General features: G+C 51.6%; 1 protein-coding gene and 1 long non-coding RNA gene across 7 annotated transcripts; one reads left to right on the top strand and one right to left on the bottom strand.

Moving 5' to 3' along the window:
* Positions 1-1,244: 1,244 nt before the first annotated feature.
* Positions 1,245-25,080, top strand: Lhx6 (LIM homeobox 6). 6 transcript variants are annotated; one of them, NM_001107837.2, is made up of 10 exons: positions 1,503-1,649; positions 2,819-2,890; positions 3,271-3,453; positions 3,820-3,941; positions 12,284-12,504; positions 15,036-15,136; positions 15,327-15,422; positions 15,606-15,780; positions 19,460-19,563; positions 22,856-25,055. In NM_001107837.2, exons 1-10 carry the CDS (start codon positions 1,566-1,568, stop codon positions 22,874-22,876), a joined length of 1,179 nt encoding a protein of 392 aa, NP_001101307.2. In that variant the 5' UTR covers positions 1,503-1,565; the 3' UTR covers positions 22,877-25,055. The 6 variants fall into 6 exon arrangements, with proteins under 6 accessions (XP_038961192.1, XP_038961191.1, XP_006234128.1 ...); XM_039105262.2 differs by lacking the exon at positions 1,503-1,649 and adding an exon at positions 1,797-2,502 and having other exon boundaries at positions 22,856-25,080; XM_006234066.5 differs by lacking the exon at positions 19,460-19,563 and having other exon boundaries at positions 1,249-1,649; positions 22,856-25,080.
* Positions 10,831-12,659, bottom strand: LOC134486080 (uncharacterized). The gene is made up of 2 exons (XR_010064768.1): positions 12,366-12,659; positions 10,831-11,259 (listed from the first exon to the last, which is right to left on the bottom strand). It is a non-coding gene; the product is annotated as an uncharacterized LOC134486080 (long non-coding RNA).
* Positions 25,081-27,412: the final 2,332 nt, after the last annotated feature.

Below are 27,412 nucleotides of genomic sequence, written 5' to 3'. Positions count from 1 at the left end.
GAGCAGATATGTGTCCCTAAGGGTTGGGAGATGGCTTTTCAGTACTGCGATCGTATATAGACAACATTGTCTATGTGTGTTTCTGGCTATGCCTAATTGTGCAGACAGAGACTGACACCTGGGGACACTGTTCTTTGCAAAGGTGTGTGTTGCTTCCCCTTAAGCCTGGTACCTGTCTCACTGTCTATATGAAGGCAGTGCATGGTAAGAGATGCCTCATAACAGAGGTTATACAAGGTTTGGCGCTCCATGGGAAACCAGACTCGCCTGAATATGGCTGTGTGCACAAGTGTAAGCATGATTTGAGGGGGTGCTGTTTATATCTGTAAATGAGGGCAGTTATGAAGGGGGTGGTCTGTGTGGTGGGTGGTTTGCTCGATGCAGGACTAGGTCTAAGTGTGAGTGTGCACACAGTGTTTTAGAAGAGGACGCACATTTGCACACTTTTCTGACACAGTTCTTAGGTGAGGAAGAAGGCTGAGGCTATAAACGTCCGTGTTTGCCAGCATCAGACCTTTGAGTTTGAGGAGGTCTGTGTTTGGGGGCTGTGCCTGCTATTTCAATATCTGAGTCTTTGCCTTTCCCTAACTCTCATTATCCCTGGAGCCCTATAGAAGGTAGAACGTGTAACTAGGTAAATCTTGAAGTGGAGGTGGATGCCCCAAGAAATTTATTCCAAAAGAATCCAGGGGACCTACCCTCCCACTGCCACTAGCACAGTCTGCCCTGACCCCAGTCCTATTCAGCCTTTAGAAGCCGGTGCAAGCTCTGGTTGTCATGAAGCAGGGATGTTTTTGAAGGAGTTTGAGAAGTGTGTCGATGTCTGGGACCTGGGGGATTGGTGTGAGCAGGTTACCATTTGTGACCATATATACACAGATATACCAGACTCAGCACTGCATCAACAGAATGTGGCTTCATGTGGAATCCAGCCCTGTAGATGGGCTGACCACGGGTTCCTCTCGCACTTATTAACGGTTGTATGAGGGCGGCGGGTGCCCTTGAGGGAGGGGCGGCAGAAGGAGCTGTGAGGATGTGTGCCCGCCAGTGCCTTTGTATGTTAGCATGTTCCAAGAGTCTCCCTGTAGCGCATAGTTTCAGTGTGTCTCTCTGTGTGTATGTCTCTCGAGTCTCTGCCTCCTTTGGAGTGTCTCGCTCTTCTTAGCGGGGAGGGGATTGGTCACGCATGACTCATCTTGAACGGAGCGGGGCTCCAGCGGCAGGGCGGTCGTCGCCGCAGCTGGAAGGGGAGGAGGACGACGAGGAGGGAGAGGAGGAGGAGGAAGAGGAGGAGGAGGAAGAGGAGGCGGCAGCAGCCGCAGAGGCAGCTGCAGGGACCTCTCCAAGTTTGTCGGGACCTTCTTCAGAGGCAGTGGTGCCGGCAGCCAGGGAGGCCAGGACTGCGCTCAGACCGGGGGAGGAGGGCTGGGGCTGGGCCCGGGGCGGCGGGGCCGGAGCCTGGGTTCTCCAGCTCTCGCATCAGCCTCTGCCCACAGGGCGCCCGAGGCCCCACTCCGTGCTGCTCTTTGCGCTGCGCGCCCTTCGAGCCCTCAGTTCCCGGGCCCATGTACTGGAAGCATGAGAGCGCCGCCCCGGCGCTGCCCGAGGGCTGCCGGTTACCGGCGGAGGGCGGCCCCACCACCGACCAGGTGAGCAAGCAAGCGAGTGGGTGAGCGTCCGGGATCCCGGGGCCAGCGTGAGCCCGGATTCAACCGGGCCCGGCCGGGTGGCGGGCGGCAGCAAGGAGGAGGGGTATTGAGTGAGCTCGGGAGAGTGTGACTGCAAGTGTGTGAGCGCGCGAGCGGGCAGGCGGGGGTGGGGGGTCGCGGAAAGCGGGAACACATTATGCAAATGTTGGAGGAATTTCTCAAAAAGCGATTTAGCAAAGACATAGGCGAATCAAGAGGAGGCGAGGCCAGTATTGTCCGTCTGAATAGGCGCTGATAGCGCCAATGCGCCAGAGGTTGTGCCGGCGCAACGCTGAGGATCTCGATGAGGGGCCGGTCCCGGGCGCTCCAAGAGTCTGGAGGGTTCTCTTTCCTCCTCCAAGAGGCCTCTCTTTTCTCTTTTTGGCCTCATTTCACTCACCGATCTCGCCCTCTTTGGCTTGGGGCTTTCCTTGGACTGGCCTTCCAAAGGCGTTTGAATCGGTGTCAATATCCCCGCTTCAATTTCCCGGCGCGCGTCGAGCGGGCGGGCGGGCGGATGCTCCCAGCGCTCTGGGTTTTATTTTCTCAACCACCACCACCACCACTACTACCACCACCACCCCCATCTCCTTTTTATTTTCTTTCTTTCTCTCTTTTCTCCTTTTTGCATTTTGTACCGAGAGTAGGAGAAGGGAGGGGTAGAGGGAGAAAAAAATTCGATTTTTAATTACTACCATTAAAAAATCAAATTTGCAATTCTTTGGGCGGCCTGATGGATCTCACTGATTGACAGTTGGAATTGACACTCTGGCTACCTCTTATCTTGGGCATTCACGACAATTTCTAATTGCAGGTAGTTTGTGTGTGTGCGCGTGTTTTTTTTTCCCCCTCAGAGGCTTGGATTGCAAAGGAACTAAGCGATTACTTCAAGAGCCACGGGTTAAGTGCAGGGAGAGGGGGAGAGAGAGGGAAAAAAACCCAATCCAAATTCAAATTGCTTCATTAGAGAGACACCGCTTTTGTGGGGAAGGGCTTTAAATGCCCACTACAAAGTTAGGACTCATTGTTCAGCGCCGGTTTATATAACAGGCGAGGGGAGGCGCTGGGCTCTGACAGCTCCGAGCCAGTTCAGCAGCCGCTGTCGCTTGCATTCCCTCCCCCTCCCCCAGGTGATGGCCCAGCCAGGGTCCGGCTGCAAAGCGACCACCCGCTGTCTTGAAGGGACCGCTCCGCCTGCCATGGTGAGTCCTTTTGGTCCTGCTTTCGGCCCCGAGTCCCCCCAACTGTACAGGCCAGGGCTTCTGGCTCAGCCTTCCGGCTACCAACCTCTACCCCTGCGCTGGAAAACTGCCGATAGGAGCCGCCTCTCGCTGAGCCTTGGTTTTTCTAGCCTGGAATGTGAGCTTTGGCTACTTCTTGCACCCAGGATGCGCTGTGTTAAAAGTTGGGGACCGTCCCTTCTTCTCCAATAAGTCCTTTCATTCTTGTACTCCAGCCTAGGGCGTGACATCCCGGGTACATTTCGTTGTCAGTCGGTGCGCAAAGGAACCAAATCTGTCTTTACGGCAACAACTCTTGAGTACCAGGCTAAGCGCTTCGCTGTTCCTCTCTCCGATTTCAGGCTCAGTCAGACGCCGAGGCCTTGGCAGGCGCTCTGGACAAGGACGAAGGTAGAGCCTCCCCATGTACGCCCAGCACACCCTCTGTCTGCTCGCCGCCCTCTGCCGCCTCTTCCGTGCCGTCTGCTGGCAAGAATATCTGCTCCAGTTGCGGTCTCGAGATCCTGGACCGGTATCTGCTCAAGGTGAGTCAGGGTAGGTGTTGCCTTCCTGTCCACGGGTGTGGGTTGCAGCCCCAAAGACTGTAGGGAAGCAATGACCTTGCCCGGTCCATTTTACTAGGCCTCCCAGTTCAACCGTTGACTGATCGCGCAGCTTTGGGCAAGTGTGGGAGGTCTCCTTTTGCCCCGGTTCCAACAAGAGAATGGAAGACTGTAATCCCAATTTCCTTGAGCCTCTGTATTATAGGAGAAAAGTAGGGAAGCCATACACCCCTTCTGAGCTTCAGTGTCTGTCTCTCTCTCTCTCTCTGCAAATGAGGCTGGGGAGGCTGGGGGCGGGCGTGAAAGAGGCCCGCGCCGAGCCGACCCCCACCTCCGCCCCCTCCCCAGGTCAACAACCTCATCTGGCACGTGCGGTGCCTCGAGTGCTCCGTGTGTCGCACATCGCTGAGGCAGCAGAATAGCTGCTACATCAAGAACAAGGAGATCTACTGCAAGATGGACTACTTCAGGTAGGCTGCGGCGGTCGGGCCCACAAGTGCTGGAGCATGAAGGCCTTGCACACTCGTGCCTAGGCCACTTGCCGTTCGGAGTGCACAACCGTGGTTCAGCGTACTGGCCCGGCCCTCCTACTCTGCACGTCTTACACAGAAGGGAGCCCCAGTGCCAGCGCGAGCTCTGGCAGGCGATCTGCCTCGGGTTCCTGCGGTCTGACGGGCCCTGGCCACGGGTCTGGTTCTATCTCTGTTCTTTTCTGAGCCCCAGGCACCAGTTGTAATCTGTTTAGCTTGACACCCGAGGCTCTGGCCCGGATCATTCGGATCCTAGTATCCACCCCGAGCCGTTCCATCTCTAGTGAGCTCAGCTCTGGTTCCAACTTGAACTCCAGTTGTACCACAAGCCTGTCCTGGGAGGGATCCTAAACGAGGCTCAGAGTTCTCCTTCTAGCTTTGCTCTGCTTTCAATGTTGGGCTCAGATCTGCCCCAGCCCCAAGCGCCAACGCCACATCTGACTCCGGCCCTAACTTAGATCCTAGCGCTTAATTCTAAGCACCAACATCTCTGCCTTCGCCTTCGACCCGTGCCGTGGTAGCTGTTTAAATTTAGGGCATGCCTTGGTCCCAGGCTCCCTTCCTGCCACTGCTGGGGCACTGTTTCTGCCCAGGCTTCAGCCCCACCTAGGTCTAGGTACTAACTTTGGGCTTTCAGGACCGGGTCTCAGAGAGTCGTGTTGCATTCCACTGGGCTTCGCTCTGCCCCGTGATGCGTAAATCCTATTCTCCGTAGCTCACAAGCTATCTCCCCTGGTTTCATGGTTCCGCCTGGCCTCAGCCGCTCAATGCTTTACAGGAGCTTAGCTTCTAGCCATGCAGCAGGCGCCTGCTGACCGGGTCATGGGGTCCAGGTCACTGCAGTGCCTAGGGGCATCCGTGAAGGATCTGCCAGATCTAGTCAGGAAACCGAGAGTCTGCTGGAGAATGGGTGTAGAACTGATTCTTCCGAGCAAGAAGCAACGCCTTCTTCTAAATGCTTTCTCCGGAAGTGGAGAAAGTTACCCTGTGGTATATACATTTACACACACACACACACACACACACACACACACTTTATGGAGAGAAGTTGTGACTCAGTCTTCCGGAGAAGACCTCAGCACCAGAGCTTGTGAGTCAGGGAATGTGGTGGGTGTCGACCCTCACTCACTCTCTTTTTTGAACCTTAAGGGCCCTAGAAAAACTCCTAAACCTAGAAAGAACTTGGTTCCTGGTTAGGAGAAAGGCTCTTCCTTCATGTCATAGGGATGGGACGCTCTATCTGCTGGTTCAAAGAGCATGCATGCCTCTATGTTCTGGAATGTGTGGTGGCAACCAAGTGTCATGGAACAGGATCAGGGCAAATGGACAGTGGGTATGTTCCTATATAGAAAAAGAGTGTCTTTCTAGTCCTGTTGTGAAGGTGGAGAGTATAGATCTTACATGTGAATGCTGAGTGTGTGTGTGTGTGTGTGTGTGTGTGTGTGTGTTGCAAGTTGCTCAGAACAGGGAACATATACTTGGGAGGGCAAGTTGGGGTGAAATGATGCTACTGTCACTCCCCACCCCTGAGGTGGTGAAGGGTATATCTTTTGGCTGACAAGTGCTGTACGTGTACACAGACAAATGGCGGTTATGCTTGGGCGCTGTGTAACCAGGAGTGTGAGGTCTCCTCCTGCTGTCACCTCTGATGTTCCATTGGCTTAGTTTAGGCAGGGAATGGATATTACAGGCATTTTCTAGACACCATCTAACTAGGCCTAACTCGGATTAGGAATCACTGTTGGGGGTGGGGGCGGTCCTTTTGGATGTGTCAGCTGTCAAGGAGCTCAAGAGAGTGTCTTTCCTCTAAAGGGTAGAGCTGGGCAGGTTCATTCCTTGGCTTTTCTAATGACAAAAGCCCAGGCAGCCTTATCCTATGTCCAAATTCCTTTCCATTTATCTCCAGGATGGTTGAGACTCCTTGAATGTTATCTTTTATAGGACCTTGAAGGACTAGTCAAAACTAGGCTCTTGGTTCCATTATTTACAGCCTCCACTAACTCCTCAGTCCACTGCACTGGTGTGGTGGATGATATGGGCAGCCAACCTGGGAAGAGGCAGGAGACAGAGCTCTGTGGGCCTAATTATGACCTTGGATGAGTCATAGCATCTCTGCCCTGGATGGTTCTTTCCCAAGATGGTCTCTCTGAACTGCCAAGGAGGCCACCAAGAGAGAGCAGTCTCCACAAAGGCTCATAAGTATGAGCAGCGAATGTGACTGCTTCCATTATCACCACCATGATCCTTGACAGGGTGGACACCAGGCATTTCCACAGGCAGGCCAATAAAGCTGAACCCACCTGTCCAGCTGGGTCATGTCTGAGGAAAGGGTCTGACTGATGACCCTTTTCCCATGACAGGAGATCTCGAAAAACAAACCAGGTGCCAAGTTAAGAAGGGAAGTCAAGTGAATAAAAGCTCACTTTCTCCAAAATGAAGGGAGAATTTTGAATTTTGTAGATTTTTTTTTTCTGATCCTTCTCTCCCTGCCAGGTCTCCATGTGGGCTTAAGTCATTTCTAACCGATTCACCAGTAACAAAAATAATAAAACCGAAGGAAGAGAAATTCAGAGAGAGAGAGAGAGAGAGAGAGAGAGAGAGAGAGAGAGAGAGCATCAGGCGAGGACTATTGTCTGACAGCCTGAGCGAGCAGCAACACAGACTCTTCCCAGAGAGGGCTGAATAATAGTGTGTGGGAGGCAGAGTTCCCGCTAGCTCAAGAACTGAGGCTCAGGGAAGGCCAGCTATGCTTCTCCAGGCCTCTGTTTCCTGATCAGAGGTCAAGGGTCTGATGGGGTGTGGACTGAAGTATTCTGCCAAAGGGAGGCAAGATCTTCCAATGGGATTGAGGAGACTGGTGGGGAAGAGAGTGGTCAGGGCTCCAAGAAGGGGCCTCTGGGCACCCAGGAGCTTCTAACCTCTGACCTTGTCCCCACAGAAGGGCTTTAGCCCAGATTCTATCTCCTCCCTGCCCCTTCCCTAACTTTATCTTGTGGATGTTTTTCAGTCTTCACGTGCAGGGGGTTGGTGGTTCAGAAGTTAGAGGTTAGGAAGAAACTCCAAATTCAACAGGAAGAGAAGTTTCGAAGCATGGGGGAGACTGGGGAGTCTGGTGCTTCTCCTGACTGATTTGCACTTGTGTGCGGGGGACAGTTGGTCCCCCCATTAATGTACCCCTGGTTTCTGGACATTCTGCCTCTGTTTTTCCTATTCATTCTCCAAACAGTGAACTCACCAACCAATGTGAGTGCAACTTGATTCTCTATCTACCCTTACTCCTGGCAAGTCATGGCAAAAACATAAAATCACCAACAGGGAAGTAGGATTCATTTTAATCTCTTTACTTTTTTGCTGGAACCACTCCCCCTCACACCCCCTCAAGAAGGAAGAATATTTTGCGCTCTCTCTCTCTCTCTCTCTCTCTCTCTCTCTCTCTCTCCCTCTCCCTCTGTGTGTGTGTGTGTGTTTGTGTGTGTGTGTGTGTGTGAACATTCTTTTTTTGGAGCATTAATTTCTCCACTGCCGTCAGCAACCACACTCCAGGGCAGTTCTTATAGCCCCTTCATCTACCTACCTATAGCCATTGCCCTGTGGCTTTCCGGTTGTGCCCTCTAGGCTCCCTTGGCCTCCTACAGTATTACACCCATCATGTAGTAGAGAAGACCTATGTGCTCAGAAAAAAAGCCCAGGGTTATCTGGAGATTGAGAGCACAGAGTGAGGCTACCAAAACCTTGATCTGCTGTATCCTGTATCTTATTTGTTTAATTGTGTGATCCATCCTGTAAGATACTGTCATGCAGTATCCCAGTGTTAGAGGAAGGGGAAACTGAAGCCCTGAGGGATAAGGTCACTCAGCTAGTAAGTGGTAATACTCAGATGGTCCACATGGCCACCTGGCTCCACAAGTCCATCCTCTAAGTGTTCATATGCTTCTTCTACAGTCAAGCTGCATCTGACACTCTTTTGTTGATGTTTTGCAGCTGTAAGGCATCTAGAGTAACAAAGACCTCTCTCTGCTGTCCCTAGCCAGTTTTCCTGATTCACACAGAGTACCAACTATATGCTCTTGTGTGTGACACTCCCTGCATGGCCCCAGGGGCACTAGGACCTGAAGAGAAATGATAACCAGCAACTTTCCTAAGACCAAAGACCCTGCTCCCCATCCCATTCCTTTTCTCTCCAAGGAGTGGAGAACAAAGAATTCTAGGGATGGGGGAGGGCAACTTGGAGTTCCAGGACTCGCTGAAGTTTCTGTTCCCGGTGGAGGGTGCAGGTCCTTCGGGCTTCTCTAGCCTTCTACCTTGAGCACAAGCTCTGTCTCTGGACTTCAGTCCCTTTCTTTAGAGTCTCAGGGGAGGCTGGGAGCTTGGAAGCTAGCCCTCCTGTGTGGAGAGGCCCAGCAACAACCAGCTGTTGGGGGGGGGTAGATGTTGGGGGCACGGAGAGGAAGGCTGTGAAAGAAGGAGTCTCCGGGCAGGACCTCCAGGCAGGCTTAGGCTGCTGTTTAACCTCTTAATTGCTGGTTCTGCACCCCTTTTCTTTTTAAGGGTTGTGTAGGCAGGAAAGGGGGAGGGACTGGGAAGAGCTTCGCTTCCAGTTTTCCTTGTTTGCCTCAAGAAATCTATAACTCTCTGTTTTGAGTGTCTAAAACCCAAAATAAGTGAACTTCTAGTTCCTTTCGGTCTTAAATGTAGGAGACCCCACCCTGAACTTCGTTTCCCCGTGTAGAAAGGAGCAATTTAGTAGGCGGCAGCGGCTGCGGTGGCGGCAGGGCGGGGGATGGGGGGTATTCCAAAGGGCTCATTTTTAGAGGCTCTTTCACCCAACAAACAATTAGGAGCATCTTCAGTGAGCCTGACCTGGCTAACGGTGCAGTTCCATCTACAAAACAGGGTTTCCGGATCCCTGCTCTTCAGTGTGGGATGAGGGCTTGTTAGTATCCCTTTAACTGTTGCTAGGGTTCTAGGTGTCTGTGGCACCTTTCAGTCCTCAGAGCGGCGTAGGCCGTTGTGTCTCCTTTTCTGCCTGTGGTGTGCTGGGACCCCGGTGGGGACGATGAACGCACGAAATGCAGATTTCACAGCCTGAGTGAGGAGGCCAGTAGAATCGTCCCCCAATCCCTTTGGAAATTCCTTCACATCTCCCACACGGTCCTTTCTTGAAGTTTCGTTGCCCTCTCCGGTGATGCTGTTTTTCGCTGCTTCCGGAATGGAGCGGCTGGAGCGTCGCAGCTTGTCTGGACAGGAGTTTGTCGGCTTGTCAGACCTGGATGCTAGTTTCCTTTCACTTTTTCTCTGCGAGCTATCCCCTGTCCTGAGGACATTTTGTGTCTTGACACAATACATGCAAACGGGGGAAATGACACCGCCATGCTACCCTTTCTCTAGGGATCTGGTTCGGTGATTTCACTGACTGGGCCAATTCACGGCGCTTCAGCTTAGGGCTGAAGGCACCAGTTGAGATAGCGCAAGCACAGGGGGTGAGAAAGTTGCTAGTCGAGGAGTTACTTAAGGCAGCACTTGCTTAGGAACTCGGGGATGGGGGCACTGTGACCTACCTGTGTAGGCACCAAAGTCGGACTTGCAGGAAGGAAGGCCACAGAGACTGGGACCAGGAAGCCCATGGAGTCAAGTATGGGGACAGAGTGCAGAGGACCACAGCTGGAAGCCAAAGGCAGCTGCTCTGGAGGTCAGCCCTTCCCTTCTCCTTGATCCCCTCTCTTGGTTGAACTTTTTAGAATCTCCGCCTACGAGTGGGCCAACATTGTCCCCCACTGGGTTCTCATCTCCCATCTCTCATCTCCGTTCCTCCCAAGCAGGTTCATCACCTTAAAGGGACCTCAGCTCCCACTACACACTCTATATTGTCTGGAATATGTCATTTGTTGTTTTTGAACCTCTGACTCCAGGTGTGAAAAATGAGTTTCTGGGTCTGTGCCTCACCTGTCTCAGCAGAGGTGATGGGGCACAGCTGAGGGTATTGAGCTGCAAGGACTTAACAGGAAGTCAAGGCTCTGGGAAGGTCTCCTTGCTCAGTTCCTCCAAAGTACCAAACTATAAACAACAGAAAGCCAGCCTCCCAGGGGCAGCCAGAAAACGGTTCCACTGGGGCTACCACCAACAGGGCTTGGGGAGGGGGGCTGGGAAAAAATGGTTTCACCTCTATTTTCTGAAGGACTAGGAACAGAGACCACAGACTGGTCTGGACCCTCCAACAGGAAGCCATGATTTCTGAGGTCATGGAAAGAATCTATTTGGGTTGGGGAAGGAGTTTGACTAGACAAAGGGCTGAAGCTCGGTGTGAGCAAACATAGAGACCTGGTGAGGGTCCCTTAACTCTCCTTATACCAGAGAAGAGAGAGTGGAGTGACATTGTGGAGTTTGTACAAGAGCCTGAGCTGACTGAAGTGCTGCATGACAGCACACACACACACACACACACACACACACACACACACACACACACCCATCCCCATCCAAATCCAACAGCCAATTACTTGAATTTGCTAAAAAGGGGAACATCATCATGTAACTGAAGCCAGTTTGGCTGAGCTGTTTAGCTACACACACACACAGGTAGTGCGAATGTGCTTTCCAGTGGAAAGGCGCTGGCCCTGGGGACAGAAACATAAATCCTTTCTGTATACTGACCCCATCACCCAGCATGCCAAAGGATAAAAGGGGCAAGCCAAAGATGCAGACACTTAAAGTGCAGCATGAGACGGTGGGAGGACATGTCCAGGGAAGGAACAGCCTCCAGAGGCCCGGGGGTGGGGAAATGCTGGAGGTAGAAAGAGGAACAACGGACTGAAAAAAATGAGCTTCCGTTGTGGCTTGGTACCCTCTACTAGGTGTAGAGCATGGGGTGGGAGACACTGAAGACTGGGAGAGCGAAGGATATGGTCTGTTGGGTTTGTAAACCCAAAGCATCCTGGACTAGACTCTAAGGATAGTGTGGTACCACCAAAGACTGTAAGGAGCTCAGGGGATAGGACTCTGTGTGCATGGTGAAATTTTTGCTGCCAGCTGCAGTGTGGACGATGCACTGACAGGCTAATCCTGGAAAGAAGGGGTGATGAGAGGGGTGATGGTGGGAATCATCAAACCTAGCTGGGCAGCAGTAGAGGTGAGGGGGGATGTAGTGCGTCCCAGAGGTTCACTTCATTAGCTGGAGGCATCGCTGGATGTGAGCTGAAGGTTCCGATATCCAAGCTGGAGGGTTGGGCGAGTGATGGCTCTGCTTCCTGAACAGTGTGTGCTAGAGGAAACAGGGTTAAGGGTTAGGGCAGTCACAGGTGAGTCAGCAACCTTCCCCTAGTGCTGAGGGCCTGACCTGTGTACAGGTAAACTAGGCTCTGCTGTTTCCTGGAGGGACTCCCAGTCTGATGATCCAGACTGTGGCTGACTAATAACCCCTAACAGAAGGGAGAGAAAGAAGGGGAAGTGACAGGGAAACTGGTAGAATGGGAAAATAGGCATAAGGATCAGGGGACATTTGATCTAGACGACTACGACTACGACTCCTCCTTCTCCAGTTAGTATTAGGATGTCTTGGGTACCAGAGTTCAGGAGTGCCTGGGTCCTTGGTTGACTGACAGGCACTAAACAAATAGTAGCAGTCATCGCTGTAATCATCTTAGCAGCTCTGATCAGGGAAAATAGGAGGTCAGAGCAATTCAATAATCCATCTGTGTGGGGGGTCACAAAGCTCATGAAGGTGTGTAGGTGTGTTCTAAGAAAAGCCGGGACTACAGCTTCATCTTTGAAGTCAGACCTGCTGGGGTCCCTGTCCTTGATGCAGTGAGTGTATGATAAGTGAATGTATGATGGAGGGAAACTTATTCTAGTTCCTGGATTCCCAGATTTCCTCCTCTGCAAAAGGAGAATTGAGATAAATTCTGTGAAGCATTAGAATCTTGCATGGCAGGTGATGTTCAAAAACTTTCCCTAATAGGAGTACTGTTATGTTTTCCTAACATCCGTTGTGTAGCCAATGAACAAATGTTCAAAGATAATGAACAAATACGCGGATATTAAGTGGTTATTGTAGAATATTTGAAAAACTCAGCAAAGCAAGAAGGAAATAAAAACCTTGTTCCCAATCAATCAACTTGGTGGGATTTGGATGCTCAGGAGTAATGGATTCAAGTGTAAGGTAATGTGGGGCGTGGGTGCCAGATGAACCCTGGGCAACGTGCGCCCTGAGCGATAGAACAGGAGAAAGATGAAAGACGGCCCGGTCTAAACATTATTTTCCTTTATCCGTTCCTTTTGTCCCGCAGCCGATTTGGAACCAAGTGTGCCCGGTGCGGCAGACAAATCTATGCCAGTGACTGGGTGCGGCGCGCGCGCGGCAATGCCTACCACCTGGCCTGCTTCGCTTGCTTTTCCTGCAAGCGCCAGCTATCCACGGGCGAGGAATTCGGCCTGGTTGAGGAGAAGGTGCTTTGCCGCATCCATTACGACACCATGATCGAGAACCTCAAGAGGGCCGCCGAGAACGGTACCCAACCCGCACAACCCAGTACCTAGTCCCAGTTCTTTCCAACGTTCCCTAGCACCTAGCTTCCTGGTCCGCACAGCTGACCGGTTGAACGGTCCCTGGAACACCTGGAGGCAGCATCGGGGTGGGGCTACACGTGGAGCATGCGCTCTGGCTCCATCATTTGCATGGGTCTCTAAGTCACTATCGAACATTGTAAGATTCTCACAACGCTCCCGGCAGCCTACATGCTCATTGGCCTGCCGGGTAATCCCCACCCCAATCCACCCGCCAGCTGCCAGGGCAGTCCAAGAGATAAGATGTAGCCCACCTTCTTCCCACTTCCTTATGGGCCACACAAAGCCGGAGGCTAAGGCTGGGTCATCTTGGATCAGAGGTTCTGAATATAAAAATTTTAAAGGGACCAGTCCCCGAGTCTTGGAGTCGCGGCTTTACCATACAATGCCAACAGAGGAGATTTTCTTTTTCTCACTGGATCTCTTCCCGTCCTACATCTGCTCATGATATCTAGATGTTGGACTAGAATGTTCTTTGAATTTTCTCTGGCTCTGTCATGATTTTACCAAGGCATTTATCTTAGGGTCTTGGTGAAAGTTTTCAATGCTGCGCTCTCAGTGGTGGTGGTGGGAGTGATGTATTAGAGGAGGTGGGGGAATCCTAAAAGGGCATGGAGCGGTGGGCAGAGGCAGCAACCCTTCCCATGGTTCTGCTGTGGGAATCTATAGATACTGGTAACTTCCCTGGAATGTGGTTGGGTGTATAAATCCTTACAGCCCTTTTTAAGGAGCTTTGTGCTATTCATAGCTAGAAAAGCAGCAGAGGTTTTCTACAGTATGCCCCTTGCCAAAGCTTACATCTAGTAGGTCTGCTCCCAGTCCCTGAAGCTCAATTTCTTACCTATCATACTATACACACTACTCCATGTTATATCCCCTCAACTCCAGAAACCTCTTCAACAGCCAAGAGGCTCCTGGGATATGGTTGCCTCTGAGTTTCATTTTTCCATCTAAAAATCTTGGCACACTAAACCGCTATCCTGCCTGCTTTTTAAGGAATATTAATATCGCACAGCTTCTCTGTTAGGGGGTGTATGGACCACTCTACTTCAATTTCTCGGCATCAGTGGGAGGGCTAGTAAGGGACCAAAAGCGTGCTACTGGCCATGGCTTCACCAAGGTCACCATTTTCTCCTGCTAGGATTGGTAGCTAAGTGGGGAGCAACTGAACTTGGAGCGCGCTGGCTGAAGTTGCCTGTATTGTTTGGCAAGTCAGCAGATGAGGTGGGTTCAGAAGTCGGAGCTTCTTCTACACTGTGGTTAATCAGTAAACCACAGTCTCCTTTCACTCCTGGACCACCCAGGGCCACCCTTAGCCTTGGCCTTGTCAATGACAGACTATGCAGGGAAACGAACACTTGGGGCTTCAGGTCACTGACCATTAGCTATTGCTTTACTTTTAAACAAAACCAACACACACACACACACACACACACACACACACACACACACATTCATTATAGAAGAATGAGGAGACGTGGTTAAAGAAAAAGCTGAAATCATTCCGCATGTCATTATCTCCCTGTTTACATATCCATTTTTTCCTTTGTACATGTAGGTTTTTTTCTTTCTTTCTGCATAGTTTCCCCCTCTAATTAAAACATTACAGCAAATTGTAAGCAGTGGTTATCCCTGAGTGGTGGAGTCACTGGTGACTTTTCTCCCTCTTTGTGCTTGTCAGGATTTGGGGCTTTTGGCATGAACAGTTTATTATTTTTGCATTCAGAAAAACGAACTGCTAAGCTGGGAATATATTTCCTGGTTTACAATCTTAGTAGCCAAAGTACTGTAAAACAGAAAGACAACACCTAAGATATATCCAAGGTAATAAATTATACTTGGAAAAGGTAAAATGTAATTGTTTTAAATACTTCAAAAGTTGCCGATGTGACACGCCTTTAGTCCCCCGCACTCGGGAGGCAGAGTCAGGTGGATCTCTGTGAGTCAGATCCTTATCTACAGAGCGAGTTCCAGGACAGCCAGGGCTACATAGAGAAACACTGTCTCAAAGGGGGGGGGGGGACGTTATAGCTTCTGCAACCAGTGCTGTTGTTGCTGCTGCTGCTTCCATTTCTGCTTCTGCTTCTCCTCCTCCTCCTACCTTTCCTCCTCCCCCGCCCCTTCCTCTTCCCCTCCCGCTCCTCTTCCTTCGCCTTCTTTTGAAATCGCCACCTTGGTTTCCCTCTTGCTCAGCTAACACAGACGTTAGGGTCAGCTCGGTTCCAGATCCAAGGCAGAGGATTTTGGGATTCCCAGTCAGGATCTTTCTTCTCTCTGAGCCTTAGTTTCCTCTCTAAAAAACTGGGAGATAGTATGGAAAGGAAGCTCTGGGCTCCGGGACTAGGGCCCTGGGATCCCCGCTCCCAGACACTCGCTCCTGACCCTTCCAGGGACAAGCTCCCCCCACCCCGTCCTTTCCAGGCTGCCACTAGAAGAGATGGGAACGCGTGGTCAGCTGCTTCTGTCGCCCCCCAGGGAACGGTCTCACGTTGGAGGGGGCAGTGCCCTCGGAACAGGACAGTCAGCCCAAGCCAGCTAAGCGCGCGCGGACGTCCTTCACGGCAGAGCAATTGCAGGTACCCCGGGCAAGCCCCGAAGCGTGTGGGCGGGGCCTCGGAGTGGGCGTGGTTGTGCGGGATTTGTGACTCCGCCCCTTGTGCTGGGACCCGCGGGAGGCCGCTCCAGGGCTGAAGCTGTCTGGGGCGTGGCCTCGGACCCTGAGCTTCTGATTGGGCGGAGGTCTCAGTGCCCTTCTGCGCCCTACAGGTTATGCAGGCTCAGTTCGCGCAGGACAACAACCCCGACGCGCAGACGCTGCAGAAGCTAGCGGACATGACGGGCCTCAGTCGCAGGGTCATCCAGGTGGGGATCCGGGGTCTCAGCCTTCAGGTCTGGGGCGGACCTCAGGGAAGTGCTGAAATTCGTAGTGGTGCGGATGGTCGCGGTTGTACGTGGCCACCCCTCTCCAGTGTGGCCTGAGGTCCTCAGTTGGCACGGGTTGATCCTTTTCCTTGATTACTGAGAGTGCAGAGACTGTCGTTCCAGGTGTGGTTTCAAAACTGCCGAGCGCGTCATAAAAAGCATACACCGCAGCACCCAGTGCCGCCCTCTGGGGCACCCCCGTCCCGCCTCCCCTCCTCCCTGTCCGACGACATCCACTATTCTCCGTTCAGCAGCCCAGAGCGGGCACGCATGGTCACCTTGCACGGCTACATCGAGAGTAAGTGATGCGGATTCTGGCGTCGCCAGGCCAACGGGGAAGGGGACGCTGAGGCCTGCTCCTGGGCTTCGTATGAGGGGCGGGGACCTCAGGGAGGCAGCCTGGTGGATGAAGATGTGAAACGGGTCAGTTTCCCTCCTTTCCCCAGTGAGTCGAGGGGGCGGGGGGGGGGAGGGTGGTTGGTAGAAAGAACTTCTAGCAGCCAGTGAGCATGTGCGCGGGATGAAGGGGTAGGGACCAAGGAGCCTGCCGTTCTGGTAGGACAGACAGCCTAGGACAGAACTCAGGTGTACATATGGTTTTCGTTGCAGTGATTCCCATAGGAAAGATGCTGGGTGGGTGTGTCCAGAGATGCTGGGGCCTGAGGAGCATTGCCTCTGAGCAAGCTGAGCTCTGAAGGATGGGCAAGATTTACTGAAGCACATAGACTGGGGGAACTGAAAGTGAGCAAACCCTGGCTCAGAAGGCATCTTGGGTATGGGTACATTTGGGGAGCAGAGGCCAGGGTGGCATGACCACGTAGGGCTGTGAGACCTTTGGACAATTCACAGAATCCCCTCAAGACCTGTTTCCTCATCTGTGAATGAGAATAGTGATAATACCTCTCAAAGGATGCTGAGAATTGGTTGACATGGACTTTCAGGCTCTGAGTACCTCCTGTGTTCTTAGCACTCAGATACAAGAGTCACTAAATGGGTCAGAATTGCACTGTTCCTGGGACTCACTCACATTCCAATGAAGAGACAGATTCCTCTGATTCAATCTATCTCCCTTCTTCCCTCCCTCCCTTCCTCCTATTTGAAACCCACATGTGTATGATAGCGAGTGCTGTGCCACTGAGCCATGGCCCTGATGGAGACAGTAAGCACTAGAGGGTGGGTGGGTGGTGGCGAGAGGAGCCAGGGAGCCAGCTACTGAGCAGGTGCTTTGTTCAAAATCTGTTTCCCGGGGCTGGAGAGATGGCTCAGTGGTTAAGAGCACCGACTGCTTTTCCAGAGGTCCTGAGTTCGAATCCCAGCAACCCCATGGTGGCTCACAAAATCTGTTTCCCTTTGGGGGCTTTTCCTCAAAAGCTTGGGGGGAGGGGGCATATGACACATTTACACTCCCTTTCAAACACTCATCCTAGACACCAACAAAAAGGGAACCCAACTGTTGCCTATGGAGCCCCCCGCTTTGGTACCAGAGGTGACGCCATCTGAGTCTCTAGACATTACATAGATCAGGAAGCCAAAGGGTCCACTGTAAGTTCCAAGGACTCTAATGAGTACACTCGGGGGCTGTGGTGTAACTTGCAGGGATCAAATCCCACCCTTGCCACTTCGTGGCTTGGTGACGTTAGGTGAATTTCTTGGACTACACAATCCTATTTCCTTCTCCATAAACACAAAGACAAGGGGAATAGTCACCTCAGCGCGGTACCGTGAACATCACTGAGATAACTGGCTTAAAGGCCGTACTTGGTACACACAGGCAGAGGATTAGCTGCTTTGGGATGTGCTGTCGGTTTAGATGGCAGAGCAAGGAGCAGGGTCCTGTCTGCTGCGTCAGGCTGCCAGCTGGAACTGTCTCTATGCAGTTTCATTTCTGAACCTTCTGCTCATCAGGAGGGACGCTTTTCCCCTTTTGTTTCTGAACAATGACTTAATGTTCAGCCTGAATAGAACCTATTAAATACTTACCGAAAGTGCCAAAGACGCGGGACTCTCTGGTTACTGGGGGTCTTGGCAGCCAGCTAATACTTGGTATGTGGTTGGTAATGGGTCTAGTTGACTTCTGTTGCGAGTAGGATGAGGACTCTGTTTATGGACTCCGTTGGTCGAGCCTAGATCTCTCTTTGCTTCCAGAGCAGGAGCTGTGCTTCCCTTTCTCCTTTCCCCAGAGTCAGAGCATACCTCTGTTGTGTGACTTAGAAGAGCGACCAGCCATTTACTTTACAGTCAACTAAAAGCATGGGGCTTTGGGTTTTCTGAAATAGTAAAGCTGTAAAATGAGTATAGGGTTTAGAAACAGACCCCAGGGGTGGGGTTGGGGGGGTGCCCTTCCACTTTGCAGTCAACTAAATTCAGTACTTAGAATCTGATTTCAAATAATTAAAAAAAAAAAAAAACCACCACTCCACCTTTGGAGCCAGACTCCCAAAAATGTGCAGACGGTTATTTGAGTAATTTGAAGCTGTTCAGAGATTTCTTGAACACCCAGGGAGTTAAGAATCCTCAATTAAATACAATTGCCTTACCCTGCAGAAGAGAGAACAGTATCTCAGAAAGGCACAGTGACTTGTCCCAACTCATCACTTGCAAGTGTCTGTCTAGGCTCTTTCTGCGAGCAGATAGGACAGTCTAGAGAACAGACAGGCAAATGAGTGCTTGGCTGGAGCGGTAAAGAGGCTGAGGTGCACAGCATTTGCATCAGAACCAGTGGTGTGCTTTCCTCACCAGGCTTTCGCTGTTGCTGTTTTTGTTATTTGGGTGAGACAAGGTCTCTCATGTAGCCCTGGCTGTTCTGGTCTATTAAGCAAGTTCCAACTCAAAGACTCTTCTGCCTCTGCCACCACAGTGCTGGGATTAAAGGCGTGTGCCACCACTGCCCAGCTTTCCCCAACAGTTTCAGATGTTGGAACAGGATACAGAAGTCCATTCAACAAATATGTACGGGGTACTTTGCAGGGGCTTGGAGAGACGGCTCAGTGATTGAGAGCACTGACTGATCTTTAAGAGGACAGGGGTTCCATACTCAAGAACCACACGGCAGCTCAAAACTGTCTACAACTTCAATTCTAGGGGATCTGGTACCTTCTTCTTCCCTCCATGGGCACAAGCCACATAAGTGGTACACAAACAATGTAGGCATACATGCAGGCATACAGTCATACATGCAGGCACACATGCAAACACATAAATGCAGACATGCATGCAGGCACACACAGAGACATATGTGCAGTCATACATGCAGGCATACATGCAGGCACACATACAGACACAAATGCAGTCATACATGCAGACATGCATGCAGGCACACACACAGACATACATGCAGGCATACATATAGTCATACGTGCAGGCCAAGCACCATATTCATAAAATCACATTTAAATTTAAAAAAAGGAGTGCTCTGTGTATCCCATGCCTCATCCTGAGTATTAGAAAACCAGAAAGGTTGGGGGGAAAATATCATACTGTCATCGAGCCTGAATTCTAATTGATGAAAAGACAATATTAAATAAGCAACGAAATTATATGTAAGTCAGGTGATTAGGGCTGATCAAGAAAAGATGAAATGCAGGAGGAGGACAGGGGCTGCTTGTCAGGCTGTAGTTATGAGCAGGGTGGTGACAGGCTGTCCTAGGAGGCAGTTGGTAAACTGTCTCGGTGATGTTCTGGAGTGAGAACGTGAGGATGAGGGTCTGAGTAGGTGGGTACATCCTTGTTTGCAGGAGGGGTTTCGCATATATCTGTATAGGGGTGTCGACTTCTCAGTGAGCTGGGCCACAGCACCTGATAAAGCCCTTCACATGTGTAGCATTACGGCCAGCTCAACTGAGAGCTTTCCTGGGGCAGCAATCATCAGAGATAGAACTCTGGGTTAGTGATCAGGCTGCAGCTCGCAGAGCACGCAACAGGTGGGGATCCTGTGTGGAGCCTGGGGGATGGGCTCCAAGGCACCCTCTCGTCCACAGGTCAGGTACAGTGCGGGCAGGTGCACTGCCGACTGCCTTACACCGCGCCCCCTGTCCACCTCAAAGCCGACATGGATGGGCCGCTCTCCAGCCGGGGTGAGAAGGTAAATGGAGCCTGGCTATGTCCGGTGGGTCAGAGCCTTCCTGCTGGGAATGGGTTTCTGGCAGCATTCGCTACCACTGATTGGCTGCCATGCCACGTTGAGGTGGACCACTCAGGGCCTCCAGTGTGGCCCCAAGGCAGTCATCAGAACAGATACTTGTGGGTTTCATGTGCCCGACGTCTCTCAAGTCCTCTTTGCAGCTCTGTCCTCTCTATGCCTTGGCAACGAGGCCTCTTATTTACTTATGCTTTGAGGTTCTGGGGAGGGTTTCTATCCCACACCGTTCTACTTCCTGTTTTGTTTGTTACTGTCCGGAACTATTGGCAGTAACTATCTAGGGCTGGTAGGTCCCGGGACGAGCAGGTTACGTGTGACCGAGGGTCAAGTGGTACAGCTTTCTCTGTGGATGTGAATCTGTGGTTGCTCCAGGCATCAATGCTGAATATCTTAGAGGATGCTTAAATGTCCTCCAGTCTTGGCTTTGTTTAATCTTGTCCACATGACAGTTGAAAGTAGCTGGGTCTGCTTTAGGTGTGACCAGGAGTGGGTCTGAGCCTTAAACCACTTCAGTTCCGAAATACCACATAGTTAGTCCTCAGAGCCATTATTCCCAAACAACTATCTCAGATGTGGAGAAACAGAGCCTGGGTGGTGGGACAGCGATGAGAAATGAAACCCTAAGGATGCTAGGTGGAGCCTGGGGGATTTGGACTTCATCAGGCAGCAGGGACATGGTGGCCCCCAGTGAAGCTGAGGAGGGAGAACACAAGAGAAGCAGGAGGTGCTGTCGCTCTTAGCAGCTCTCCACTCCAGCAGTTCTCAGTCTTGGTGCACATCAGAACCCCAGAGGCAGTTTGGGAAGACACAGATCCCCAAGCCAGGGGGAATGAGGAGCAACAGAGGCCAGCCTGAGTAACACTGGCTCTTGTCATTCTGAAGGGCAACCCAGGGAAGAGAACACCGTTCCCTTCAGGGCAGGTTCTCTGCCATTACTTTCTGGAACCTGCTGTGGGCAGAGCTTGCTAGGTAGTGGGCACCGTGGGGCACGGGCTGGAGGATGGAGGTCCAGATAACCCAGTGGGACAGTGGGACAATACTGCAGTGTGAGAATCTGGTGAGCCGCTGCCAGGCAGACACTCTCTGAGCTTCTGATCCACAGTGAGATCTGCTGATTGTTGGGCTCCTTCTCAGCTCGAGGTTGGCGCTTTACACACACTGCTTGACACTCCCCTAGCCACCTTCGGTGTGGACATGACCCTTTTCATTGTAAAGACAGAGAAACAAATTCAGAGAGGTGGTGCTGTTTGTCCTGGGAGTGCCAAGTATGGGGATCTGAAGTCTGCATGGTTTGGTCCTTGCTGTCTGTGTGGCACTTTGCGGTTTATGCAGTATTCTCTGACCTCATCCTTCTTGGCCTTCCTTAGGGGTCTTAGAATGCTCTCCATTTCAATAGAAATAGAGGCTCGGAGCAACAGCTCACTCAGGCCACAGGGACCATGGCAGAGCTGGCCTGCATGCTAGTACCACTGCCTTGAAACTGGAGGGCATTTGTCCTTTGAGCCCCAACACTGGTATGGAGGAGAGAGAACATATGACCTTCAAGGGCTGTGTGGTTTAGAGCAGGTGGTGGGTAGTTACACTATAGGTTGATGGAGTAGATGGAATCGGGTACAACCTTGACCCCAGAGGATTCAGAAGAGGGTGTGGTGAGCTCAAGGGGAGAGGCGGGAAGGAGAAGGATGTCTACGTCATAAGAACAGCTGATACAAATGCATGGAGGAGACAGAGCTTGAAAGACCCCTGATGTCCAATGTGGCTGAAGCCCAGGGGTTTAGGGGGAACTGGCAGAAGCCATGTCACAAAAGGCCTGGCCTGTGAAGGGAAGGGTTTGAGTCAGGGGAGCCTTGAAAGTGCACAGGGTTGGGCTCAGAGGAGAATCTTTCTTTCTCAGATGCCTTTCTGAGCTGTGGTTGTGTCTGGTCCGGGCCTGAAAGACGCGCCAGGCTGGCTGGGTGACGGCAGCTTTGGCTCTCGGTTCTTGGTCCCTGGGTTTGTCTGTTGAGCCAGAAGCTCTCTTGCTGGGCTATGTCCCCTGCTTTGTTGCCAGGAGCTCTGTGGTACAGTCTGTGCCCTTCCCTCATGACCTACTGCCCTCTTCTGTTGGCCTGCTTGCCAGCTCCTAAGCACCTCTGACAGCCACATCTGCTCACATCTGCATGTGGGTGAGGTTGGCTGTGTCACAACTGTGGGGCAGGACAGACAGCAGAGGAAGGTATTAGTTTTCTCCCATGTCCTTCTCCTGTGGGGAGACTTGGAGTCCCATGGTGTTGGTCCACTCATCTCGACTAGTGCTGGCCTGGGTAGCTCTGACCGATGGGGCAGGGTGGAATGTCCTATCTCCATGACAACATCATTTGGCCCCACAGACTTGTTTCCAGAGCTATATTCTTTCTGGTCATATACCTGGATTCCACTTAAAAGGGTCTTAGAAGTCAGGGCTAAGCTGGCCTCCCTCAGGTGGGAAGAACACAGCCCTCAGAGAAGGGTCTGACCAGAGTAATTTTTTAATAAGAGCTCAAAGCCAGGTGCCTCTCTGGCCCAAAGGGAAGCTATCTATATCAGGGTTGGGTGAGGAATGTAGTAGGAACTGCTGGAGTCAGGCCACACAGAGTCCCAGATCTCCCTCCTCCCTCTAAGACCTTCAAGTACAATTAGCTTCTTACAACTTCAGTTTCTGCCTCTGCTAAATGGGGCTATAATAGGTTCTGCCCTCCTGTGATGCTGTTGAAACGGGAGGCAGTGTGTGTGAAAAGCCCAGCGTATGTGCCTGGTGCACAGAAGGTACTCAGTAGCTTTTGCTTACCAGTGGTCCTCCTCAGTGATTCTCTGTACATAGAGGATATGGACGCCTGAATCCCATATCCATGAGAAAGTACGATTCATAGTCGGGCAAGTCAGGAGTTAATGAAATGACAGATCAGCACAGTGGCAATGGGCTGTAGTGACAGTGCCACACATGTCCACGGGGTCCAGAGTGAAGCGCACGGTGGGTCTCTGCTGCTGCCCCTGCTCTGAGAGATTTTGCCATCACTGTTTACACATGAGGAAACAGGCTCGGGGAAGGGAAGTGAGCTGACCGAGGTTCCACAGCGCGGTAAACTAAGGACTGTGATTCGAGCCCAGATCCAAGCTCTGAGCCCACCATTCTCAGTGTCTGCAGGTCCCCGCCCCCCGGGGGCTGCTGTGTGCAGAAGGCACCAGCTCAGCCGCCTCCGTTGCTCTTCTCTTGCAGGTCATCCTTTTTCAGTACTAACTCTGCCGGCGCTTGCACATCTGTCCATGGGCACCACACAGCTGCCCCTCAGCCGCTGAGCATCCAGCGTCCAGCTGTGGCCAGGGATCCACCGCCTCTGGGCACACCCTCCTCACCCGCTGCCGCCCTGCCCTCTGCCAGTGGCCCCATCAACCCAGCCCCGGTATTTCCCTCTCCTGCTGAGAACCAGAACCCGCCAGGAGCAGCAGAGCCCTCTCTGGGAAGGCAGGCTCCCTGAAATGTGGTATCAGCATGAAAACAAGCAGCCTGTCTTTCCTCATCATCTGGGAGTCTTGCTTATCTGGGAGTCAGCTGATCGCAGCAGCAACAGCTAATTCAACAACAGCCTCCCACTTCACAGGTTTTCTTCTTCCCCCATATTGGCCTTCATTTACTACTTCCTTGGAACCGTCTCTGAGTTCTGAACAGCCAAAACAACCCCCAACATTATATACTCCGCTGCTTTTGTCTGGAAAACTCTACAGTGTTTGTGGGATGTCCCCAAAGGAAAGCCGTGTTCTGATTTTATCATTTCCATCTGTCTGGTTATGTCAAGTTAACTCAGAAAAAGAAGAGACACTGACCAACCCTGAGAGGCCCAACAGGGCAGAGATGGAGGCCTGCCCAGATGAAGAGGCAGAGGGATGGGCAGGGATGGGTGCCAAAGACCCCCCATTGGCTTGGAGAAGGAGGACTGGGTATGCTGGACTTGGAGAGGTGATGAGAGTTTCATGGAGAGAAAAGAGGAAACTTGAGGGGGGGTGTCCCCCACCTAATTACCCAGCAGGAGTTGTGGAAAGAATGGCGTCTGATCGGCACGATGACACCACTGAATGTTTAGGTGGGCTAGCATTAGGGACCCTTGTTGGCCACTTTTCAGTCCTGAGATGAGGGCCTGAGCCAGTCTTCTCTGGGGGTGGGGTGAGACTACTCATGAGGACCAAGGAACAGAGCCCAGAGAAATAGCAGCCATGATATTAGCTCGGATTCATCCACGAGGGGAGAGAGGTGCCCGTGGCCTCAGTGAGTGCGTGCCAAGCCCAGGATTCCAGCTGGCACCTCGGCAGTCTCCCCACCAACTGCACAGAGCCAGCTCTACCCACTCCTGAGAGCAGAGGCCAGCTCCAAATAAAGGTCTCAGGTTACACAGGCCCTCGATTCATGTTTTCAGGGGGTGCCCATCTGCCCCGAGCTTATCCTGTAATTCTACAACCACTTGGTGGCCTGATGCACTACTCACCAGAGGCTGCCTAGCAGCGTGTGTTAGCCAAAGTCTTCCTCCCTGTTTTGAGGAGACTCCAGGTCAGGAAAGGCAAATTCCGAGTCTGTATGCTGTCCCTCCTTCACCTGTGGCAGACATCACTAATCGCTAATCGATCACACCTCTCTCTCTCTCTCTCTCTCTCTCTCTCTCTCTCTCTCTCTCTGTCTCTCGCTCTCGCTCTCGCTCTCGCTCTCGCTCTCTCTCGCTTTCTCTCGCTCTCGGAGTCTGGATAAGGTTTCAGAATTCCCAAGCTTGAAGTTGGGATGTGACCAACTGTGCTATTGCTGAAGGACCTGGAGGAGGGTTAGGCCTGGGTGACCCCCCAGAAGGGAACTTGCATCTTTTCCCTTCCAAAAATTGTCAACTGACGGAGGACAGAGAGAAAGTTCCTCCCAGAAAGCTGAGAGTGTGGTTCATTCCGGTCAGAACTCCAGCACCCTGTGCCAGGCACTGACTCAAGCAAGAGGAACCTGGCCTGATCCCTGACTTGGGGAACCCAGATATTCCCTTTGATTTATTTTGCTCCTAAGGATCAAAACCCCCAGTTGCAACCATGTGGCAAGTGGCCAGCTGAGCCCAGGTTACTTGGTACCCACTCTGCCTTGAGCCTTCCCCCAGGGTCTATTTCTTGTGTGGATCACGTGGCAGTAGCATGTTGCAGTTCAGACGTCTCCACTACTCTGTTCAAAACAGCCTGGGAATGTACAGGCCATTGAGGCTATTTATTTAAATACACACACACACACACACACACACACACACACACATGCGCACACACAAAGGGGGGAACACACACAAATGGAAACAATTGTAAGCACTTTTTTTTGTAAAACCAATGTCTGTTTTGTTACATACCTTTCATGTTGTGCTTTGTAAATGTCTTATTTGTGTAATAAATAAAGTTAATGCGAGTAGAAGTGCCGGCACTTAAACCCAAAAACGCGATGGGATTCCATTTTTCTCTTGATAAACCCTTGTCCCCGGCTTTGGTGTGAGCTGCTCCGTGTAATCCTAGGAAACTGGTCCCACGGGCAGTGGACTGAGGCACTCTGCTGAGGTACAGTGATGGGTTTCTACTCTAATACTGTGCTGCCTCTGTGTGTTGACTACTTTGTGGCAAGTCCGGCTGCTTGCTGACCTCTGTTCTGCTTTCTAAACACCAACAGTCTGTCATGTCCTGTGCTGCTCTGCAAACTCAGAGAGTCCAGTCCTACCCTGCCTTGGAGAAACTGTCAGCCGACATCCCTCTAGTATGCTAGAGGCCTGGGGCGTGGGCGTGTATCTGAGCTGGATCCAATCTAGTAAGATTTGTAGAGTAGGTATGAAGGGGAGGATGTTGGGGGAGGGCAGGGGAGAAGGTACACGAGGATCTGTTGGGGAAGAAGCCAACAATGATGGCGTCAGCTTCAGCACAAGTCTGACTCTCACGGTAGCTTTGTTAGGTTCCAGAGCTACCCATATGCTGGACAGTGGTCTGGTGGTTGTCTCGTTAGTTCCTCTGTAAAAACCCTTTGTTCAGCTCAAAGCCTTGGGGATGGAGGGTAGAGTTGCCTGTAGAGTGTGGAGGCATTCTCACCACCTGCAGGCCTTATAAATCATGCATGAAAGCTCGTGTGTGTGTGTGTGTGTGTGTGTGTGTGTGTGTGTGTGTGTGTATGTGTGTGTGTGCGCGCGCGTGCGTGCGCACCATATAGAGGCCCTAGGTATATCCGTTATTTTCCTCAGAAGCTCTCCACCTTACGTTTTTGAGACAGGGTCCCCCCACCCCTCTGAACATAGAGCTCACCAGTTTGGCTAGGTCAGCTCGCCAACAGAGCTCCTGTCTCTATCTCCCCAGCACCTGGATGACAGGTACAAACCGCTGTGCTTGGTTTTACCTGGGTGCTAGGGACTCGAGACTCAGGTCCTCAGGCTTGTGTGTCAAGTGCTGCATCAACTGAGCCATCTACAGATATCTCTCTCTCTCTCTCTCTCTCTCTCTCTCTCTCTCTCTCTCTCTCTGTTCCTTTATCTGTCTTTCTTCCTTTTTCTTTCTTTCTGTCTGTCTGTCTGTCTGTCTGTCTTTCTTTTGGATCCTCCACCCCTAACTTTGTTTCTGCCTCTCCCTCTAGTCTGTATTTCAAATATGTATATGATAGAGAAGTATTTGTATATGATAGAGAGTATACCATACGCTTCATTGTATGTGCTTTTTGGCTAATGTACCTTCTGTTTTTGGAAGCCCAGTTTGGAACCAGCAGCAGAGCTCTCCCTAGTCAGTTTCCTAGGAGTAACTAAAGCCTTGAAAAGGAGAGATGGCTTCCCCAGGTCCACTTCATGGTACAGCTAAGGGACCTCAGTCTCCGTTGGCTGAGGTCTCTTTATACATCCAATCTGAATTCCTAGTTTGAGATTTGTTTGTTTGTTTGTTTGTTTGTTTGTTTGTTTCCCCTGTAGATTTCAGTTGATCTCTCCCTACCCTGACCCCTCTGCTACCTCCAAAGGGCAGCTCCAGTAAACCATAGGTCATAACCTGGGGTCTAAAGGCAGGTAGCCTCCTCGGACAGATAGTCATGCAAAGACAGGACGCTTAGGGCCCAAGAGTCGCTCTGGGACATGTTACCATACTCTCTCAGGGGTGCTTATATGCACAACAGACAGATTTATTTTTATTTCTATTTCTGATATGGAACCTTGGCTGCCTCTGGAGTTTGGGGCCTGTCTGCCTTATTCTTCCGAGTGCTAGCTAGCATTATAGTGACATAAACTGATCTTTGAGGTCAGCATTGATCGCCTGCCAGGTGCTGGTCTCCTTTGACTCACTGAGCTGCACTACTGTTTGAGAGGGCAACCACTACAGGAACGCTTTCTCACTTCTCATAGACTCAGAAGCTGAGGCTTAGGGAAGTGACTTGCCCAGAGTTGCACGGTGGGTGGCTGAGATAGAGCTGAGATTTGAACCCCACCTAGAAACCAAAGCACTTTGCAGATCCAGTGCTCAGAGGGAAAGGTGCCAGCGGGGAGCTACTGAGACCTAGTGAGTCACCCAGCGACTCACACTTGTCTAAGCCACAGGTTCCCCATATGCAGAAGACTCTCACCCACTTAGTTGCTGATTCAGTGAGAAATCTATGTCATGAGATGAGGGTTCGTGAGCTTTCCCAGACAGAAGAAATAATCGGGGATGCACTTGCCAAGCCTCGCTTCCAGACTTTCTCACTGGAAAGTCTGGGCTTTGGCCCAGGTCTACCAAGGTGGCACCGAAGCAGGTGAAATGGGGACATCTTCTAAGA

This window comes from Rattus norvegicus, chromosome 3, assembly GCF_036323735.1.
Source record: "Rattus norvegicus strain BN/NHsdMcwi chromosome 3, GRCr8, whole genome shotgun sequence".
Taxonomy (NCBI): Eukaryota; Metazoa; Chordata; class Mammalia; order Rodentia; family Muridae; genus Rattus; species Rattus norvegicus.
The sequence above is the reverse complement of the archived record's forward strand: the minus strand, read 5'-3'. Positions and strand labels throughout refer to the sequence as shown.